The sequence below is a fragment of the Vigna radiata genome, chromosome 2 (genome assembly GCF_000741045.1).
Source record: "Vigna radiata var. radiata cultivar VC1973A chromosome 2, Vradiata_ver6, whole genome shotgun sequence".
Taxonomy (NCBI): domain Eukaryota; kingdom Viridiplantae; phylum Streptophyta; class Magnoliopsida; order Fabales; family Fabaceae; genus Vigna; species Vigna radiata.
The window spans coordinates 1131825-1155016 of record NC_028352.1 but is presented as its reverse complement, the minus strand read 5'-3'; the positions used below and the strand labels follow the sequence as shown (position 1 = coordinate 1155016).

The 23192-nt window shown below is 32.5% G+C and overlaps 4 protein-coding genes across 13 annotated transcripts; 3 read left to right on the top strand and 1 right to left on the bottom strand.

The window, feature by feature from the left end:
- Nucleotides 1-1800: 1800 nt before the first annotated feature.
- On the bottom strand, nt 1801-5595 carry LOC106779521 (luc7-like protein 3). 10 transcript variants are annotated; one of them, XR_002666665.1, is made up of 10 exons: nt 5428-5595; nt 5203-5331; nt 4851-4890; nt 4251-4326; nt 3953-4153; nt 3627-3836; nt 3144-3547; nt 2974-3063; nt 2767-2879; nt 1801-2635 (listed from the first exon to the last, which is right to left on the bottom strand). XR_002666665.1 is itself a non-coding variant. In XM_022777186.1 (7 exons), the coding sequence occupies exons 1-7, from the start codon at nt 5468-5470 to the stop codon at nt 3206-3208; spliced, it is 1041 nt and encodes a 346-aa protein (XP_022632907.1). In that variant the 5' UTR covers nt 5471-5595; the 3' UTR covers nt 1801-3205. The 10 variants fall into 10 exon arrangements, 1 of the variants encoding a protein (XP_022632907.1); XR_002666667.1 differs by having other exon boundaries at nt 2767-2828; XR_002666666.1 differs by having other exon boundaries at nt 2974-3036.
- A 1316-nt stretch (nt 5596-6911) lies between these two features.
- Nucleotides 6912-7876, top strand: LOC106779646 (peroxisomal membrane protein 11B). Its single transcript, XM_014667806.2, has one exon. It carries the CDS (start codon nt 7048-7050, stop codon nt 7723-7725), a length of 678 nt encoding a protein of 225 aa, XP_014523292.1. The 5' UTR covers nt 6912-7047; the 3' UTR covers nt 7726-7876.
- A 998-nt stretch (nt 7877-8874) lies between these two features.
- On the top strand, nt 8875-11791 carry LOC106779603 (cell number regulator 6). The gene is made up of 4 exons (XM_014667749.2): nt 8875-9189; nt 9797-9911; nt 10372-10646; nt 11366-11791. The coding sequence occupies exons 1-4, from the start codon at nt 9085-9087 to the stop codon at nt 11591-11593; spliced, it is 723 nt and encodes a 240-aa protein (XP_014523235.1). The 5' UTR covers nt 8875-9084; the 3' UTR covers nt 11594-11791.
- A 4498-nt stretch (nt 11792-16289) lies between these two features.
- Nucleotides 16290-23025, top strand: LOC106779222 (NO-associated protein 1, chloroplastic/mitochondrial). Its single transcript, XM_014667295.2, has 13 exons — nt 16290-16738; nt 16835-17020; nt 17693-17779; nt 17896-17975; nt 18304-18385; nt 19361-19381; nt 19765-19810; nt 20314-20432; nt 20924-21037; nt 21110-21217; nt 21325-21414; nt 22283-22392; nt 22573-23025. The coding sequence occupies exons 1-13, from the start codon at nt 16364-16366 to the stop codon at nt 22820-22822; spliced, it is 1668 nt and encodes a 555-aa protein (XP_014522781.1). The 5' UTR covers nt 16290-16363; the 3' UTR covers nt 22823-23025.
- Nucleotides 23026-23192: the final 167 nt, after the last annotated feature.

The window sequence follows — 23192 nt, the reverse complement described above, 5'->3', positions numbered from 1 at the left end:
AATATTATTATAATATTTTATATATATTTTTATTTATGGATGAAATCTATTTTATAGTATTTATAGTTTCAACTTTTAAAAAAAAATTATTCGCACATCCCTAATTACAATTTTTATTATTATATTTTTCCCTGTTGCTTATTCTACTACTCGTTTGAGACTATATCTTAAATTGTCTAATAAAAAAAATTCAAATATAATAGAAGTACGATAATTTTAAAGAAAGACCATACTTTCATTTCATTACATTAATAAATGTAACGGTTAAACAAATAATATGATATAAAATATGCTATCAATTATATATTGAAGTCTACTAGCGAAATAACTACATAAATGTTACAAAAAGAAAAAAAAAAGTTAAAATAAATAGTATAACTAAAATAATATTAGAGAAGCGATTATCATTTATCATTATCAATCTTAGGTAACTATAAGGTAAATATGAAATTGTAAATTTCTATATTGAGATGAATAAACAGTAGAACAAAGAAATATATGAAATTTTGCATTTTATAAAAAGATTAAATAATTTTAATATATATTTTAAGGTTATAAGCCGAAACAATTTTTTACTTAGTGACGTTAAAAAACTGAAAAGACAAACTAAACATACCCACGGACTCTGTACAAAATACATATTTGAGTTTCGTTTTTTTTTTTTAAGTTACAAACTGTGATTAATTAAGAAAAAAAAATTACGAATTTTAAATAGAAGTAATGTGATGAAAAACGTGGTCTGTGACAATTAAAAACATGCTAGTAAAATGATTGAGTACAAATTTATTGGTCAAAATTGTGGAGTAATCATAGTAAAATAATAAAAGGTAAATTCAATCTACAAAAAATCAAGGGTGCTTTCTTCTCCAAATAATAAATGACTAAAGGATAAACTTTGGGGAGCTAATGGTTGAAATAGCATATTGTAAGTTGAAACGGTTTCCAAGTATAAACCGAAATTTCATAAGTCGTAATAGAGCGTGCCTTTACTTAATCCAATGAAGTCAATAACAAATTAAAGCAAAAGTTACTTAGAAATATAATTAAAATGTGCCTTTTACTTAATACTCCATCCAATTCTTTATTTATATAAATACATAATTTATCAAAATCAATATCAATGGGTAGTTTAGATTGCAAAGAGAGACTTCAAAAAATCAATTATCACAAAACAACAGCTACCATTGTATTGAAAAGAATATCCCAATCTTTTTAACCGAAAATCACCACGCAATACGTTGTTTTTTTGGTCTTCAAGACATTAGCAAAAGCATACTGAAGTAAACAGTAACAAATCCGTAAACTATCAATTTAGCTCCAAAACTTAAGTTGTTACCGGTCTTACAAATATTAAAGGCGGTGTTCAATAACCTTCCAAATATTTAAATATCCTTTAAATTAATCTCTGAACTTTACTAAAAATACATTATAGGCCAAATAATATTAAATATTTATACTACAAAAGTTACTCAAATATCGCACTTCACCCGAGAAAGAGTAATAATTTAAGGATAAAGTCCGTGGTTCAATCAACTCAAAATTATAACTCACATGTGCTTATTGATTTGTCATTTTTATCCAAATAATCCTGTTAGCTTCTTTATTTGCGAATACGTAGAAGCTTTTGTATTTCTTCTAATTTGGATAACAATTCCAAAACTATAATGGATTATCATTATAAGTCTACCACCCACCATAGCTAGGGGGAAAAAATCTATCTCCATTTCGCACTTGTGTTCTGTTAAATTATTCCATAACTTACATTTGACATCAAACAAAAAAACAGAGGAAGAGGCTGGGTTATTGCTCCAAAAAATCGCTAATTTTATTTCCTTGAATTTTTGCAAACTTTAAGATCGCAAGTCTGAAGTGTATTGACTCAAGTCCTAGGTTCATCAAGGATTGGGCTGCTATTTTGAATAATAAAAAGCATATCCCTTTCTCCACATATAAAGAGAAAAAAAAAATAATTAGAGCTTAATTTGCATTTTACCTCGGTTTTATAACAAGAGGCCAGGGTTATTTTCCTGCACGTATATAGCTATCAAAGATCACAAGGAAACTTTAGTTCCTGAACACCAAATTAAACGCTCTGACCCAGATATGAGAGACAATTTACCTCCAATCACCCAGAGAACAAAGGAAGAACGTTTGTTCATGAAAGGAGAGATTCTGCATTCCACATCATCGAAAGTTTTTCATGCGAAAAGCAAAGACAACAAAATCCCTGTATATGGTCATTTCATTTTCTATTCGAACACTCTGTAAATCGTTACTTTTACAGAGGATGATTTGCCTTCCTGTAATTATTTACCATTCCAAACCAGTTGCCAAATGGGTGAAATAACCGTCTACTTATACTGGACTACATGAACTAGTAATCTTTTTCGCACCGGAACCCCATATAAAGAATGACATCAGGAAACTATGGAATAAAATTTAATTTTCCATCCAGAATATGATGTTATCGGATGATATCACACACCAAATATATAATAAATAATGCTATGATACCATGGATTTGGGAGATAACTAACAACAGATTCAGTAAGGTTACCTATATCTTCTATACCCGTGCCTTCGGAATGTAGTTCAATGTCAAATTTCATGTCAGAATAAGCAGCATTTTTTAAACCTGTGTTGGTTTATATCAACTTAAGAAACAACGGTAATGAAACAGAAAAAGGAATGGGGAAAGAAAACAAACATTTCTATGCTGAACAAATATCAATATATTTGTCGCAAGGTATAAGATTCACAAGTTACCTCAATACAAGAGAAAACCATCCCCCTCGGCAGCAATGACATTCATTCATGAAATTTTGTGTCTGACATCTTAAGTCAATCAATTGATTCCCAGAAATGAGAGAAAAGAAAGACTACACACAATGCTTCAGAGATGAATCATCATAAATAACTTAAATCAAGGTGCAAAACAAATTGTAAGAGAAGTTACAACAGTGAAATACCTACCTCAACCCTTTTCTCCATTAATTATATTTGATGAAACGGAGATTGTACACTCTCAACAAAGCTCTGAGATGGGAAAAGTGTAAATTCACCCTTGATGATGACAAAAAAAGAAAAAAACTCAAGACTCCAAAAGCACATATTCATGTAAGTCTTGGGATATTAAAGACTACCTCTTGTAAATTCAAATTCTGATATCTATCAAGAAATTCCTCTAATTTGAGCAAATTGGACTTCAAGAAGATCTTCTGTAGCTATGCTTACCAGGAGAACGTGATCTGCTCCTATCACGGTACCGGTCTCTACCTCCATTTCGTCCATTCCTCAACCTATAATCTAATCCCCTTCCCCCATCTCGGTAGCCTCTAGCATCATTCTCCCGAGACCTTTCACGCTCTGAGTCTCTGTCCCTATATCTGTCCCGCTCCCTATTGTGATCTTTATCACGGTGCCTATCCCTATCACTTGAATCACTCCGTCTCCTCCTCTCATACTCCTTCTCCCTCTGTTTCCTCCGCTCTTCGGCCTCTTTTTCCCTGGCTAACTTTTCCTCATCATTAGCTTTGTCCTTAGCAGCCTGAAAAGAATACCAACATATATAAAGAAACATTTAATAATTGTTTGTGCTCAAATTAGTTCAAGACAACAAAACTTACCTTATACTCAGTTATGAAGTCACGAACCATGCCATAACCAACATGCTGCTTCCCTGTGACATGTGACTGTGTCCTTTCAGCAGCATCATTTGCCACAAGAAAAGAACCACAAATTTCACATAGTGCCATCTTCTTCTCCTGACCAAGCATCAACACCTTATCATTTTGAGGTTGTGTTAAAGCTGTCTTCTCAGCATTAAGTGTCTCCACCTGTAAGAGTAAGTCCCACCCAAAACGCCAAAGGTGCTTCAGATATGCCAGTGGTAAATCATTATAAGCTCAACTTGCATGCAAGGGAAAAAAAGGTATTGCATATTGTTCAGCACCTTCCTCATAAGAGCTTCAGCTTCATCAACTTTCCCAGCTTCGCCAAGAGATTCAACTTGTTCAAGAAGGTTCTTTATTTTCTCCTCCACAACAGATAACTGCTCAGATTTTTCAGCTGTCAGAGGTGGGGGTGGTGCTGGCTCCACCTCTTGAGCAAGGCGCTCTCGTCCCCGTCTTACTCTTCTATCTAAGTCCATCACCTGTGATTATTGAAGAAAATATGAGGAATGGTTCATCAAGATACAAACAAGAGAAAATTTTTGAGGGGGAGGGAAGGACAGCAGGTACATAACCTACCAATTTCTCACAAAATTGAGCAAGTTCGGCTTCAAATTTGGGTACATATGCATCATGTCTTGGAGATTTCTCAAAACTGAAGTCAGTAATAGAGTAAAGTTCATTAAATCTAAAACTCAATAATATACTATGTAATAACCTAAAACAATGCACTGAGACTTGTGCCTTCATTTATCAGCATCTTATTATCAAATGCACACATATGACAGTAAAATCAGCAAAGGAGAATAAACTTGAAAAGCACGACCATATCACCAATTGAAGCAGGATAAAGCCTACACTGAATATGATATATAAACTGAAACAGATTTATATAGTACTAGGATCCACTTTTAAACAAATTTTACCAGCAGCACGACACTAAACAAACTTCAACAGATCACTAGAAGATTAACAGCAGCGAAAATTTTGTAGTAGAGCTAAAATTTAAAAGATAGACAATTACAACTTCATACCGGCATGTCTAACAATCAGAATATGTAACAGTTTTTACACTGATTTGTTTCCAAATATCTGAAGCAACACCTAAGAAGTTCTATACAGCTCACCAACAAAAACCACAGAAACCTAAATTACATAAAAACAAATTTACTTGTTCACCTTTCTTTCAATTTTGGGTCGTGAATTCTTGGGCAAGCACCTGTATCAAAAGTAAACGCACATTAAGTAGAAGGAAGAATAATGAAATCCAGCCGCAGCCATCACAATAAAGAAGATCTCTATCAAGTTGACGAGAGAATTCAATTCGATAGGCATATTTCTTTACTTAAGAATTCATCAACTATCCTCGGTCAAAGCTCATGAATCTTATTTCCTTCTAAAAAGCACTCTAAGACGAAGCAGTCGCAACAATCTAATAGAAGAAGTAACAGTGTAGTTGAATTGACATCGAGAGACGAAAGAGAATCGAAATTGAATTATCTGTGACAGAATTATAATTGATTCAACGCACCGAGATCACTGCGCGTGTTGACGAAGAGATCGTGAGGGCAAAAGCGCACCATGTAGAACCCACACACTTCCTTGTCGTCCCAAGTAACTTCCTTGTACCCCTTTCTCTCTTCTTCCGTCAAGTTGCGCGCTATGAAATTCACCACAGTGACAACAAAACAGAACAACTCAATCAATTTGAGAGTATGGAGATTCATGATTTATAATGCGATAAACAGAGACATACCTGTACCCATGAGTTCGTCGAGCAAAGCTCTCTGCGCGTCCATGATGAATTGAAGAGAAGATGTAACCCTAATTCGAAAAAATTGTTCTACAAATTAGAATAGGAAGGGAAGTGTCGAGAAGAAAGAATTGCGAATTTGGTTTATAGGTAGGGTTTGTGGGTGCCGTGAACACTAGTTAAATGGACATTTATCATTTTCCTCCATTTTTTTTTTACTTTTTTTTTCTAATTTTCTACTCGCGTAAATTTAAATATTTACTAAAAAATATAATAATAACAAATATTATATTACAAATTATAGTAATTTTCTACGAGTGCCAAAACAGAATACTTTCATAAAATTAATAGTGAAAAATATCTATAATGATTAAAAGATTAAGTAAAAACTTGATTATAATGCACATTTTCAAAAAGATATAAAAGATGTTTTCCAATTTAAATTTCGATAACTCAATAGATGAAATTTGTTAATATTGGAAAGGATATTATAAATTTAGAATATTTAAAAGAATCACATAAAATGATACTAAAACATTCATATAAGAATTAGTAGAGAAGATAAAGATTAAATAAATAAAGGAAAGTTTTTATGGTTCATTAATTGTAACACTGCTGTAAGTAATTGCCAAGAGGGGGATTGTGTTGACTTATTTCGATTTCATACTTCAAGAAAATATTTGTAGAAGATAAAGTATGATGTATAATAGCATTCATCACACACACGTACACACATATGATTATTATTATTAAAATAAATAAATAAATTATTATTAACATTAAAATATTATTAAATCTATAAAAAATAGATACAAAATTTAAAGAATAAAATAATTTATATTAATAAAAACTATTAAAACACAATTTATGGTTCATTTTTCTGATAGTAATTAAAATTAAAAATAATAAAATTACTATCGTAAAATTAAATATAAATACATTTTATGATTTTATTGTAAATATTTTTTTATTTATTTTATAGGTAGCTATATAATGGTTAATTTACAAAAATGATTAAACTAAAAAAAACGGTCATTTAAAAAATAAAGATGATAAAATAACTACTTTAATTTATAAATAAATTTAAAAATAAATTAAAAACATATTAAAGAAAATCTATATATATATAAAAGGGTTTTCCTTATTTCTTTCTCAATTTATTTTTTAAATTTCACAACAATCTTCCTTTTTCTTTCTCTGAAAGAGATTAAATAGAAAGACAAGTAAATGTAAATACGATAAATAAAGTTACAAAAATAACGTGTGTATTAATAAATGCATTTATTATAATTGAAACGGAGAAAATAATTAATTTGAGAACAAATAAAAAATAAATAATAAATAATAAATATAAATATATTATTAAGATGAGATGAGAGGAGAAGAATAGATGCATGAACACGTAGCCATAATAAGCATAAGAATAAGAACAAAACAAAGTGTCTTAATAAATGCTCAGAAAATTCCAAGAACAGCAAAAAATGAATGGTGGCACGAAGTAAAACAAAGTGTAACCACAAGCTTCTCTTATCCAAAAACCAGCTTCATCTGTGACTAAAGTTAACATTTTCTGGAACAACCAAACACAAACTATTGCTTCATGAACACAACCACATCCCCACGATGAATGACTCAGTGGACAAACTGGTTATCTTCCTAGCCAAGAGAGATGGCATTGACAAGCTCGTGAAGACCTTCCAGTACGTGTCGAAGCTCGTGAACTGGCACGTGGAAGCCACGAACCCTGACATTTCCAAGAGGTTCAAGCAATGGGAAGTGGCCGCAGGACTCAGCAGAAAAGCCTTCAGAACTGGAAGGTTTCTCACTGGCTTCAACGTTCTTCGCAGAAACCCTGGTTCCACTCTTTCCCTGAGGTTACTTGCGGTGTTTGCTAATGCAGGAGAGATGGTGTATTTCTTCTTCGACCACTTTCTTTGGTTGGCGAGAATTGGGACCATAGATGGAAACTTGGCTAGGAGGATGAGCTTCATATCAGCGTTTGGTGAGTCTGTGGGGTATGTTTTCTTCATCATATCTGATTTCATTATGCTTAGAAAAGGGGTTAAGGCAGAGAGAGTGCTGAGAAGCAGCAAGGAGAAAGCAGTGGAAGAAGAGAAAAAGATTAAGGAGATCAGAGTTGATAGAATTATGAGGCTAATGGCTGTGGCTGCTAATGTTGCGGATTTGTTCATAGCAATAGCAGATATTGAGCCGAATCCCTTCTGCAACCACACTGTCACTCTTGGCATCAGTGGCTTGGTTTCTGCTTGGGCTGGTTGGTATAGAAATTGGCCTTCATAGTAAAATGTCTTAGTTCATTCCAATACCATGCTGTAATTTTTTACATGCTAATTAAATACTCTGATTACGTGCTTTTTCTTATCATCGTCTTCAAATTCAACTGTAAACCAGTGTTTCTGTGTCGTTAGAATCACAAGGCACAGATTATATATACTCAGATATCAATCCAAGTTAATGATAAATCTCTGAACTGGTACTGAATCACAAATCTCAACTTTCCAATCTCGACTTAGCAACACGAAAGAGTTTCTGTCACAAATATGACAGAGTTTCTGTCACAAAACCGCAGTTGAATCTGAGAGACATGTGATACAACATCTCCATATAATTTATACCATTATCTTTCACTCTCAGCAAATTTTTATACTTACTTTATATCTATTATTTTACCTTTTAATTTTTCTCTTTCTTTACATCTATAAAAAATTAATTTTTTCGTATAGGCAGAACGTTTTCCCAGTCAATTTTAATGTCATGCATTTATGGTTCTGATTAATTTATATAGTGAAACGTGACAAGTTTGAAGAGAAAATAATAAATATTCATTTACGCCAAAATTGACAATAGCATAAGTTTCTATTGTATTTAATAAAATATAAGGATTCAACTATCAGCTGTTAATGTAATTTAAGATGTAGTAAAGGCGTATTTTAAATAACTTAAGTCAAATATAACATTATAAAAAAGTACAAAACTGTTTTTAGATTTTATTTTTCATAATGGTAAAAAAAGCGATATTTTAAAATATGTAAAGTATTAAATATATTTTTATTATTAGAAGTGAAATTGAAATTTGATTTTATTTTTATTTTTGAAATTATATATATATATATATATATAATTATTTTAATTTAATAATATTTTTCAAAACATCGTTTAATAAACTCAAACAAATTAATTTTATTTAGTTAAAAAAGATATATATCTATGTATATTTTAATTTTATTATTAAAATGTATACAAATTTAAAAAAATAGACAACTCGTATTTATACGAAAGTTTAGAAACCAAAAAATATAACTAATCCAACACTAAAAAAATATTTTTGTTTTTATTTTAATTTTTTTTTAAAAATTAATAAAATTTTTAATATTTACCGACATATTTTTTATAAAAAAGAAAACAAAGTTTACCTGAATAAGAGGCGATAAATAAAAGGTATGACCGAGGAGGGTTGACTAGAGTGAGCAGCGTTCCAACGCTGTTTCCTTCGTTTTCTTCTTCCAAGTCCGAGACGAGATCTAGAACATCGTTGTTCTGTTGCTCCGAAATTCTTCAGATCTTGTCCGTTTTCTGGCTCTGCTTTTCTCGGCGTCTAAACTGCATCGTTTTGGCGTTGATAATCGTGGAATTGGGGAGATGGAAGAACGGAAGCAATCGCGTTATGTGAAGTTGACCAAAGATCAGACACCTCTCGAAGATATTACCCCTGGCGAACTCAATCAGCCAATACAGGTTCCTCAGGTAACGATTCCACTTTTTCTCTCAATTAACCCTTTTATTCCCCAAATTTGTATGTGTAACGATTACGGGGAAACCGTGTTCAAGGGTTCTTCACTGATTATGTTCCACTTCTACCGCTAGCGAAGAAATCACAAAGGGGATACATACTCTGTTCTGTTAATTAGTTTGCAATTGCAGTCATGCATGCACTCTATCAAATGCCAATAATTTCTTTTTGTTTTAGGCCGCATTCCTTAAACCTTCACTCGTTTCTTTTTAATTTGTCCGGTGTTTTACACTATACGCTCTGAATTCCCTTACTAGCGTGGAATTAAGTCTAGGAACCGCAAACGTGCGCCAACCCCACAAATTGATCATTAAAACTCCAAATTTAATTGTATACTTGTGTTTAGAGAGATATTGGATCGTTTTAAAATAGTGTAATTCTTAACATTCTTACTTTACACCTTTTTTTGTTGATTTGACTGTTCAGCTATAATGTAAATCTTATAAAGTTAGGCGTTAATAAAACGATTTTATTTTGATACATTTAAAATGTAACATCGTGTTAATCTTAATATATGATGAATTTCTAAATCATTTTGGATTGACCTGTGATGAATTTCAGTTGGATGTTCGCAAGTGCCCTGAATGTAGACAGCCGCTACCTGAAAGTTATGCACCTCCTGCGGATGAACCTTGGATGACTGGGATCTTTGGATGTGCTGAAGACAGAGAAAGCTGTAAGTTAATGCATGACGAAGCTCCCAAATTGTACTAGTATTAGGATTGTAACTATGATATATTCTAGATTAGTCAACTGAGGTTTTTGGAGTGGTCATCGCGTGAATAGCTTCCATGCGTTTTCTTTTGCCAAAGTAAATGTTTCTAATTGATGCGATTTAAAGTTAACTATATAAGGCTAGAATGTAGATCCTTGAATTCACTTAATGCTAAGCTAACTAGTTGTCTTGCTTGATACTAAAGTAAAGAGTGAGCATCAGTACCACATGACTTTTTATAGACTTCCTTTGACCAAGTTGTTCTCTTTCAGTTAAAGTATCTTCAATATATGTATGGCTGGGGGGCTATGCCTTAAACTTCAATGTGAAGGAGATATAGGAGGAGTTTGCATGTTGTTGGCATTTGACATACTATAGTGGGTAGTTGCTACCTTTTACATGTTTTTGGTCTTCATTACAGGCTTGACTGGACTGTTTTGTCCTTGTGTATTATTTGGGCGCAATGTAGAAAGATTGAAGGAAGACACTCCTTGGACTGGGCCATGCATTTGTCATGCCATTTTTATTGAAGGTGGCATTTCTCTGGCAATAGCAACTGCAGCTGCAACTTCCTTCTTTCCTGTTGACCCAGGGACTGTATGTCTCATTGTTGAGGGTTTATTTTTTACATGGTGGATGTGTGGCATTCACACTGGTCAAGTGCGGCAATCCTTACAGAAGAAATATCACTTGAAGGTATATATATATCTTGAAAATATTTTTTCATCAGGACAAATTGTCAAGTTAAATATGGAGTGGTCTATATGAGATATCCCTCTAGTAGTTATTAGATTTGCTTCAAGGCGGGTAACAACATGTCCTTTAGTTAGGAGTTTATTCTGTCTGAAAACCTGCTTTTAATTTCTTTTTGAACAATATGGTGACAGGGCAATTTTTATGGAAGTGGATGCATATTTTGAACTACACCATAGGAAGGGGACCTATATAGACATGATATCTCCAATATAATTAACTAACTATGAAATCCTGAAAAACTTGTAGTGTTATTTTCTGTTTTCTTTATACTACAATGCCAGACATGTATTCTCTTTCCTATCTGATGCAACTGTAGAACTGCTCTTCCTTGTTTTTTAATGGTGGCGTTTGTCATTCGGGACAATGTATTTAGACATTTTGCATCATTTATGAGAACATGACCATTTTAATGTGGGGTAAGAACCTCGACATTAGGCAAGCACCACCAGATCAAAAGCCTAATGGCTGTGATTGGCACACTTGAGGATTTCAGAAGGTCAAATTCAGCCTATATAGCATTTGTTGTGTTTCTTAGAAACTCAATACTGGTGCATACATGATTTAGTTAATTCTGTCCTGTGCTGAGGAAAAGAAAAAAGGTTAATTCTTTCGTGTGGTTTTTCCTTTGATTTTTAATTTTACATGTTTTATGATTGCAGAATTCACCGTGTAATGCATGTTGTGTGCATTGCTGCTTGCACTGGTGTGCCTTGTGTCAAGAACACAGGGAGATGAATGGAAGGCTCTCAGACAATATGTTTTCAGAAATGACTGTTGTAAACCCTCCTCCCATTCAAGAGATGAAATCTACAGATGAGAAGGAAACTGCTGAAACATCTTCACCCAACAATAGCGATCATACTGATTTGGAGATACAGGCTGTATAAGGAAGACATAGCATTGTTAATATCATGAGGTTGGGATACCATGCGTTCTTAATAGGGATTTTTTTTTTTCTTTTGACCTTTTACTGGAGTTCTTTCTTCTTGCTTCATTGGACGATTCACATGTAGGTTTATCACATAAACATAACTTTTTTCGACTTTATACAGCCTAATTATACCGAATCTTTAGTTTTAAATTTATTTTCCTGCTTCAACCATTATACATCATGCAACAACTGTTAGTGTTTTTTTTTTTTGGTTTATTTTTCGTATTTATTTATTTATTTCAGTCGAGATGTTAAAAGCTGAATATTTTTTTTTTTTAAAAAAAAATCAGCTTCTAATTGATCATTCACTGTGTTGGATTTATTTATGCACAGAAACCGGGACTTGGTTCCAAGAAAAGTGAAACCTGCCAATGAACTCTATGTTTGTATGTGACTAATCCAATGTATGTAATGTATGATAAATAAAACAAAAACTAAACAAGTGGGCTACGTTAGGTATAAATCAAAACGAATTTGGACACTCATTTTTAACAAATGGTACATTTTATTTGCGGTCCCAATAACTAATATTTTTTAATACATCACATTTTATTTGATAAAAGCTTCCAAACAAATAATTAAATGAACAAAAGTTTTACATTTCTCGAGTTTTCTTATAGTACAAGTATATGGATTATACATTTTACAATTATTTTTCATTCATTTAAAATATATAAATAACCATCAAAAACAGTATAATTTAGTAAAACAGATGAAATAATCATCAGGACTAGTTCATTGGGTAGTTGCGACTTATAATCCTCACCAGTTATTGAATATTTTAAAACATCGTTATGCGGTCAGGGCGGTGGTGAAAGATTATTAAACGCAACAATTGAGTGTAATTAATATTATCCTTGTCTTTCTGTGTTGTTGTGTTTATCCATATCCCATTTTTATTACACATCATCACGAAGTTTAACCAGAAATAATCCAATTGACAAGCGTATTTTATCAAATTGATTGAAGTCGCAGTAAGATTATGCTCGCCCCGTTGATTTAGAAACAAGATAAAAAGCTTATACTCAACTCATGAATAAATAAAGAGAAAACAAAAATATGGTCGTCATTATCCACAGCTAAAGGAATTTGTGTGGGCGTTGACTGTGCCAACAGGGATCACAGTAAGGGATTGGCAAATCCAATCATTCTTCTTCTTTCCCCGTCTCGTGAGAAAATTGATCAAGAAGGGTATGGGAGACGACGACGTATTCTACGGCAACGACGACCACAAAGAAATGAACGACGACATGTATAAAGAGGATGTGATTGAGTCGATGAAAAGAGCACTTGAATCCAAAGACCTGAAGCGCAGACAGAAAAACCGCTGCTTCTCCTTCTTCCTTTCATGCTTAGAGTTCTTCACACTCCTCCGTGGTTTCATCAACTTCTGACATTCTTCACTTCCCTTAATCTCTTGTAACTACTTTCTGCTTTTCATTTTCTTACTTTTTCATTCGCAATCTCTAGATCATACACTGTAAATTACTTAGTTAGGTTTGGATTCTGTTTTCTTCTGTTCATCAATTCCTCTGCCTCGTATCCTAATTCATCCTTTTGTATCGTTCAGATAATTATTAGGTTACCATTCCCTCTCCTTTGATTTAGACGCAATAATTATAAGAATTACTCATTATCATTGTTTAATTATGAATCATTATTAAATTATAAATCTTCTACCTGTTTAAAAGATATTATTAGATCACACTACCGTAATTTATTTATACTTCAATAATTATTATACTAAAAGAAATAATAATTAAATATTTTTGTAAATATATACATTATTATTAACCGTACAAATTACACGTATGACAAAAGCTAAAAACTAAGGTACTATTATCTTATCTTTTAATTTAAATTAAAAAAAAACAATTTAAATTAACTTGTGAAGATTAAAGATATGATTTGTGTAATTTTATAAAAATAACACTAGATTCTTGCTCTTACGATATTCTGTTTGGTTTAAAGTTTTTCTGTTAAGATTTTTCTTATCGTTTGTCTACAAAAAGATTTGATAAAGCCGTATAAGTATCAGTATAAGGAACGAGCGAAGATCAAACCGAGAAGTGCGAGGGTTGAGAGTGGGAAGAAGATCACATCGAGGGTTTTTGTGACAGAAGGATGGCGTGGGAGAGGAGAAACCTGAATGTGTGTAACGTGGGAGACGTGTTCTATGGGTACGAAGATTACACGGAACTAAACGAGTTTATGTATAAAGAGGACGTGATTGAGTCGATGAGAAGAGCGAGAGAATTGAAAGAAGAGAGGAAAAGAGAGAAAAGGCGCAGCAGCTCCTTCTTCGGTCGATGCTTCAGCTTCCTCAGGCTTCTCCATTCTTGCTTCAACCTCTGCTGAGCCATGTTTATACTGTGAGTGATAGGCGTTTCGGATTCTTAATTTTCAGAGCATCGCGTCATCTCAAATTTTTGATCGAAAACTAATTAGGATAATCAAATTCTTGTGAAAACTTACTTTCTTTGATTCTTTAATGTAATTCTTAGCCTAAAATTTTTATTAGAAACGTTAGAAATTATTTTTCACTTTTCTGTGTAAATGTCCAGGCTGGGACAACGAAATTATTTTTGTTATAATTCAACAACTATTATTCAATGTGATTTTTACTCTGTTATAATATTAACTGTTTTTGTTTATGGTTTATATTTGTTTCTTTTTTTTTTAAAATATTTGTTTGATTTACTGATCTAACCTCCTTGAACTCTACAAAGTGAATAATTTCCAGAATTAAAAATCGAAAAAAGTGGGACTAAGTACAATGTAGTAACAAAGTAAACTAACTCTTTTTTAAAAATCTCGACATTTGTTTATTGCGTATTTATATTCACTTTTTTTTTTCTTATTGTAACAAAAAAATTATTAAATTATAAAATGTTTTTTAATTATTTATATTATGATAAGATTTTTTTATACACAATTATCTTTTTAATTTTATATTTTTGTAAAAAAATTTATATTTAAATAATTACTCATAATAATAAACTATTTACATAATAAAAGAATTATCAATAACAAAACAGTAAAACTTATTTACTTTTATAAGTATCTTTTTAAAAAAATATATTTTATAGGTAAGATTAATGTTATAGATTGTTTTCCTCGTGAAATGTAGATAAAATATATATTTTTTGGATTTAACAGTTAAAATATATATTTTTTGGATGTCGTCATTTATACTATTTGAATTTGTTTCTGTTTTATGGAGAATTTTTACATTATTTGAATATAGATATCTAATATCAAATCTTTTAAATTTGGTATAATAGTTAAGATAAAATTTTCCTTCAAAAATAAAGATCTTCAAACTTTCATCCTCTTAATTGTTAAACAAAAATATTAAAATATGTGTAAAGATCCTTATTTAAATACTACAATTTTGAAATTTATTTTATTTTGTATAATAAAATAGATTTATCTCGTTTCGAATGTACTTAAATATCTATATAACTATATTTAAAATAAAATATACGAATTAACACACTTTCACTTTTACTCATGAGAATAAATAAAAGTATAATTCAACCATAGCGTACATGGCATTTTCAAACAAAACTTGTAAAATGGAAATATAAGGAAATAAATAAACAAAATTTTAAAATTAAAAAATTAAAAAAGTTACTTATTATAGTTTATGAATAAACTTATAAAAAAATACAATTTTATTGAAAATATGACATGGATTGTACTGTTTATACCCATTATAAAAAATATATACATATATACAACGCTTTTGTATATTTCTTCGTAATTAAAATCCTCTACAAAGTAAAATATTAAAATGATCAGTTGATTTATATATATATATATATATATATATATATATATGTGTGTGATAATTATCTTTCTGATTATTTTATATGCTAAATTCGTCTTTGTCCATATAATCCTTTCATTCCATGGGGTCGATAGACATCCGTTGAGTCCAATAAGTCTCTGTGTTCTATAAAAATTATCTGATTATAGACATGTATCGCATTATTAATAAAAAAATATAATAAAGAAAAAATATAACATTATTTTATTAAATAAAAAGTTTTTCATACAAATTGAGATCATGAATAAAAAATATATTGTACTGAACAAGATTATGTATAGATCCCAAGGATTAACAAACTAATTACACTATCTACTACCTACAAATTATGTTTGTGTTTCTTTATATACTTATGATTGTTCCTCTAGTCGAATAACATGTTTTTATTTGTTTAGTTTAAAATAAAATGTTTTCACAACTTCTTCTAAAATTTTGTAAACAAAATTTAGCACATTAACCAATTTAACGAGAAATATATGTAATTATAATAACATGTTTTTTTTTAACATATTAAACATGATTTTCATTCACAGCATAATAAACTCCATTGTAAGTAATTCTTCTTTGCATACAATAAATTGTGTAATTTTTTCTTTATTGTGAAACAGCATGTAATCACACACAAAAGTTAATGACTATTTAAATAAAGTTATCATAAAATTACTATCTATAATAATACTTAAATTAAAAATAAATTATAAAAAACTCAGACGTGTTTCCTTTATGTAAACGCCTAAAAATAATATAAAATATTTTTGTTATTTTATTTAGTTTAATTAATTAACTATATTTAAATATTTGAATCAAACACAGCAGCCGGTTTCTTTCTTTGTTGCTTTTAGGGCAATTCATTTCTAGATAGAAACTATTTTCTTTCAACAAACCTCAGCGACAATGGCGCTTAAAACCCTATCCAGTTTTCTCTCACCTCTCTCTCTTCCCAAATCTAAATTCCCGCAACATTTACTCACCACCAAGCATGGCCTCGTTCTCTGCGAACTCTCACGCTCTCAGAAATCGCGTTTGCCCGCCGACGAGTCGGAAGGTACCGGCGCCGCCGCTCCGTCGCCCGGAGAGAAGTTTCTCGAACGCCAACAGTCGTACGAAGCTGCCAAGCTCATCCTCAAAGAAAATAAGAAGAGGAAAAAGAAGGAAGATAACGCTGTAAAAGCTTCTCGAAACGTCGCTTCCTGCTACGGCTGCGGCGCTCCGTTGCACACTTCCGATGCCGTCGCCCCTGGATACGTTGATCCTGAAACCTATGAATTGGTAATGCTTCAATCTGATTTCAATTTTGCAAGTGTCACTATGCATTGACACAATGGCTGTCGCTGAATTCCGGTGCGCTGATGATTTATGTTGCAGAAGAAGAAACACCACCAGCTAAGAACCGTTCTGTGTAGACGGTGCAAGCTTTTGTCGCACGGCGAGATGATAACTGCCGTTGGAGGACACGGAGGATACCCTGGCGGTAAATTATTCGTTACCGCTGAAGAGCTTCGAGAGAAGTTGGCTCACTTGCGTCACGAGAAAGCTCTTATTGTCAAACTGGTAAACAAGTTGTTTAATTCAATAGACTGAATAGTGACCTTAAGAAGCTAGAATTGATTAGACATAGGATTCCGTTGTATAATGCTTTGCAATTGTATTTACCTTAGGTATTTTATAATTTTTGTTCTGAGGAAGCATTAATTTAATTAATGGATGGATTCTTAATGAAATTTACATTCAGTTTATTTTTAGAAAAAGAGAAGCTCGAAGGATAAAGCTGGAGAAAATTTTAAACTTAAGTATGAATATTGTTGGATAAATTTAAATTTTTGGGATTTACTAGTAATTCTATTTTATTTGTTAGTTGTAGCAGGGTCTGTTGTAACTGCATTTGTTTTCTGGTTTTATTATGTAGTACTCATTTGAGTCTGATTTTATTTTGTTAAGCTCGGACAGTAGCAGTTGGTCTGTGTTTAGTTTTTATTTCGATAGTTGGTCCAGTATTATTATGTTAAGTAGATTTAGTTCTGTTTTCAGTTTTATTTTGTTGCAGATGTTATCTTTTGTAAATGCTATGCTATGCTCTCATTTTATCCAACGGACGAACTTGTCTCATAAGATATTTCAATCATCATAGAAGATTTCATTTGTTCTGCTATGGTTCAAGTGTTTTTTGTTTACATCAAATTTATGAAGCTTCTTCATCTAACTTGTCAAAGTAACTACTTCTAGGTTGATATTGTTGACTTCAATGGCAGTTTTTTGTCTCGTGTGCGAGATCTTGCTGGTTCTAACCCAATTATACTGGTGGTGACTAAGGTAATGATATGCATGCAGCTTATTGTTGTTTTAATAAGAATTTTCTTTAGCAAATGTATGATGAGGTTTAAATTTAAGATATATTGTTTTCATGTTCAATATAATTTTCTTTGTAGGTTGACCTCCTTCCAAGAGATACTGATCTTAACTGTGTAGGGGATTGGGTTGTAGAGGCTACCATGAGAAAGAAGCTGAAGTAGGTATCTTTTATGTAATAAATTATCTATTTACTTAAAGTATTTGTAATTAATTATTTACTTAAAGTATTTTGTAATTGGTGTAATTAAAGTATTTTGTAATTGGTGTAATTAAAGTATTTTGTAATTGGTGTAATTGTGTTCCATCATATCGTAATAGGAGTTCAGAATGACAACGCATTCCCTGAACAACATACTTTTTGATGTTAAGCTTTTCTTTAAAATACAATTCATATAATTTTCTTTTTTATGTTAACTAAAGAAAACTTTATGGCATAAGTTGAAAAGTTTAACTCATCAAATTTCAACTGCTGATATTCGTTGCAGTGTTCTCAGTGTTCACCTCACTAGTTCCAAATCATTGGTTGGAGTAACTGGAGTGATATCAGAAATCCAGAAAGAGAAGAAGGTTCTTTTCTCCATTAACGGTTACCTATTTCTTTTGTTACTGTTTTAAGAGGTTATTTGAGATTAGTGCTGTCAAAATAGGATGGAACTGTGAGCCAACCCCCAGCCCTGCCATAGCCCCAACCCCCAGCCCTGCCATAGCCCCAACCCAGCCCCAGCCACAGCCCCAACCATAGCCCCAGCTCCAGCCCAGCCCCAGTCCCAGCCCAGCCCAGTCACAGCCCAGCCCCACCACAGCCCCAGCCCCATCCCAGCCCCAGCTCCAGCCCAGCCTCAGCCCAGGCCCAGCCCCACCACAGCCCCAGCTCAGCCACAGCCCCAGCCCAGCCTCAGCCCAGTCACAGCCCAGCCCCACCACGCCCCAGCCCAGCCACAGCCCCAGCCCAGTCTCAGCCCAGCCCCAACACAGCCACAGCCCCAACCCAGTCCCAGCCCAGCCCAGCCTCAGCCCCAGCCCAGCCCCAGCTCTAGCCCAGCCACAGCCCCAGCCCAGCCCCAGCCACAAGATGATGATTCACATCTAAGGCTCTACCTTTTTTACATTTAAATTTTACATCTATGATGGCTTCAACTTTGTTACCCTATGGTGTTGAATCTGTTCTGGAAATGTTGACACTTATGGGTGACCTTGATCCTTATTATTTGGTTTTTATTTGAAATGTTTGTTTTTAATTGAACTTGTTGTATGCTGTAGGCTGCTATAGCTTTTAGACATTCTTGGAATAGGAAGCGTGAGCGGGATTCTCATTTCTTTTTTGTTTTTCCTGTTGTCAAAAGCATTAAGTTCAATACCAACTACATTAATGATAATTAATTATATACAAGTGATACAGTGCTGATTTTTAGCAAAAGAAATGTCTGTGATAAGCATGTTGAATTCCCTAAAACATTTGATATTTTTCAATTCCTGTGTTACTGTTTAATTTTTATTTCCTTATTTTTTCTCTGTACTTAAATTTCTTTTTTATTTTTGTAGGGAAGAGATGTTTACATTCTGGTAAGTCTACGAATTGGAAGTTTGATATTCTTAAGCAGGTTATGATTGACACATGAGCTCATGTTCCTACCCTTGCGCTTTTATTGAATTCTCAAAGGAATTTATGTGCTTGTGATATCTCTGGTTTATCTCATGCAGAAATGAGAGGATTCAGGTGTTAAATTTCACTTGGTTCTTATTTTTTTCCCTAATATAAAACGTGTAGCAGTCTAAATTTCAGTTCAAAGTTTTGGAAGATAGGGCTTTATTGTTTCATTTATAATACAAATCTTAAATGTTCCTGATGTGTGTTTGTGTATAAAATTCTTTCGTCTTTGGTCATTAAGCTCCTAAATTCATCAGTTTTTCTTGGACATCAATCAATTACAACATTTATTTTACAGGGTTCAGCAAATGTTGGCAAATCCGCCTTCATCAATGCTTTATTAAGTAAGTTATATTTCAGCATAAACCTAAATATTAGGACTTGATCTGTTCGTTTTCAGTGATTGGAAAATTGATGTGAATGCTAAATATATATTGCTTTAATTATGTTGAATTCCTGTGCTGCCTTGTACAGAATTTGGTATTATTTTTTCTATATGGTCATTGTGCTTGAACACCTCGATCCCTTGGATGCTGAATTATGCAAGCATTAGTTGTTTTAAAGTAGTACCGAACAGGTTAAACACCATGCAAACTATACAAAACAGTGTAGGCTTGTACGTATGATTTGCACTATATAGCAGCTATTTTCTGAACTATTTTTTTCCTTTGGCTTGGTTCTTACACAGCCTGAATGACTATGTTTAAATAGACGGTGTATGTTTTGAATGTTTTTTTTATTAAATTGCCTCCCTTCATTATCTCTTCATCACTTGTTTTGCCTATAATTTAGGCAAATCCGAGGATTTACGTTTTTTCAATACTGAATTTTTAATATTTGATGTCAGAAACAATGGCTATAAATGATCCCGTGGCTGCATCTGCACAAAGATACAAACCAATACAATCTGCAGTTCCTGGAACTACCCTAGGGCCAATTCAAATTAATGCTTTTCTAGGAGGAGGGGTATGTCATTATGATAAATACATGGTTAAACTAATCAGTTGGTCCCTAAGGTATTTGGAAATTTTTAATTAACAACCATTGATTAGGTCCTTGATCTTGTAAATTTTGAGAAATTGGGTCTGTAGGGTTTGTAAAACTGCCTTAAGTTTTCATTTTACGGCCCTTTTAAGTTGCTATACTAACTTTAGGACCCCATTCCAAATTTTTTACAACGCAAAGACCCAAATATATATGTGTGTGTGTGTGTGTGTGTGTGTGTGTGTGTATATATATATATATATATATATATGTATATATATATATGTATGTATATATATATGTATGTATATATATATGTATGTATATATATATTTTAGTTTAGAGACCTAATTAAAAATTCTTAAATAGTACAGGGACCTATTTTTTTCATTTATCCTCCAAATATATAGGCAGCTGTTTAATCTTGTGGTTATTTATTTATTAATTTGTTTATTTTGACAAAACTCATGCAGAAATTGTATGACACTCCCGGAGTTCATCTCCACCATAGGCAAACTGCAGTTGTTCAATCTAAAGATCTACCTTCCCTTGCTCCTCGGAGCCGATTGAGGGGCATTTCTTTCCCGGTATGTTATGATCACAACTTGACATTTTGCCATTATGGCTACTACTTACTTCATCCTTGTTGTTATTGCTAGAGGTCTTCGGTATCTGCGGACAATGTAGAGCAAGTAGCTTCCACAGAGAATGGCTTGAATGCATTTTCAGTTTTCTGGGGAGGTCTTGTTAGAATTGATGTCTTGAAGGTTTTGATTATAGACTTACAATTTTTTCATCTTGTCATACAACTATTTAATTTGCAATTGAATCCCTTTCCTTGTCTAAATCATTTCATCAGTCCTCGTAATTTCAGGTTCTCCCAGAAACTTGTTTGACATTTTATGGGCCCAAGGGACTGCATATGCATATGGTACCCACAGAGAAAGCAGATGAATTTTATCAGGTACTGTGATTCAATGTGTTTGGAGAAACCATGAGAGATTTAACTCAACTCTGTTGCTTACATCTGGACTTATGGGGAATGTGCTTGCAAATTTGGGCAACCAAGTGTATGTTCAATCCTAAGAATCATTGGAAAAATAGTGTTGCTTCAGTTTTTCTCGTGTAATAAAAAAATTGAGAATGAGTTGTGATATGGATTTATTGCCACCAGTTTGTAGCTTTTCTGCTGTTCACTTGAACATTATTCCTGAACAAAAGAACAGTTTTTGGTACTCCTGCAGCTATAGTTTTATGTTTTGTCTAATTATTAGAGTAATTAGAAGTGAACAACCTATGTCAATTCTATAATATTATATAGACCACGTCAACATGTTATATGGTTAACAATTTGAATCATTCATATATATATATATATATATATATATATATATATGAATGACCCAGATTACTAACAATCTTTCATTGGTCACATATATATCCTTTCTCATAAAATATGTTATACTTTATGAACTCAAAATTGTCATTATATGTGAACACATTAGAAAGATTTTGTCTATTGATTATATTTGCATATAGAACTAAAGTAATTTTCATTGTATTAATCTCAACCAGTCCTGACAATGCTTACTAGATAGAATCAAATGATTAAGATTTATTATGAAATGTGTAGAATGAAAATTACGTAAAGATCACCTGTATATGTATAATTTTAACTGATCCTTACTTTATCTCAATGGTGGAATTTATAACTACTATCAGTTGTGAATACGTAGAATTGCAGTAGACTATGGAATTTTCTCAGAATTGTAAGTTTATGCATCTTACCACCACTTCTGACCTTGAATGATGGTTTCTCTTTGTTGTCTCAGAAAGAACTTGGTGTCCTCTTGACTCCACCAAGTGGAGGAGAAAATGTTGAAAGCTGGAAAGGACTTGAATCAGAACGTAAATTGCAAATAAAATTCGAAGATGTGGAAAGGTATGATCCCGTGTTAGTTCTGTAATAGGTAACAGCTTTTAGAGGTAAAAGTTTTTAATCTGGTATTCGAATTTTGAAACCTCGTTTGTCTCATTCTTTCAATTGATTGATGTCATTTAAGCAAAAAATGCTTTTATATATGAATAGTTAAATGAATTCCTCGTTTTTCTTGTTGCGCAGACCAGCTTGTGATATAGCTATATCAGGTCTAGGGTGGTTTACTGTCGAGCCAGTTGGTAGGTCACGCAAAATCTCGCAATCAAAACCTGTTGAGACTACTGAGGAATTGATTTTGGTCGTGCGAGTCCCCAAACCTGTTGAGATTTTTGTGAGGCCACCGATACCAGTAGGCAAGGCTGGAGCAGAGTGGTACCAGTATGTAGAATTAACAGAGAAAGAAGAGGAAATGAGACCCAAATGGTACTTTTGAACTGTGAGTTTGTTCTATGTATTATTATTCTTTTTTGAGGGAGCTGGCTATATCCTATTCGGATTTGATTCTTCCACCATTATCCAAATCATCCGGCAACCCATTTTCCATTTATTATTATCGTGATTAGTTTCTGAGTTGTACAACGATGTCACCATTTCAAAAGGAGAGAATTTTAACATGGCAGAGAAACGATATAGCAATCGATGGGTTTCGATCGAATTAAGATAGTGCCAGTGGAATTGGTTATGATCTAGCAAGAAGATTCAATCGATTACTTAAAAATAAAGTTAAAAAAACAAGTTAAATATGTTTATAGTCATTAAATTTAATTTAAAATTAAAATTTGTTTTTGTTTTAAATCCTGATT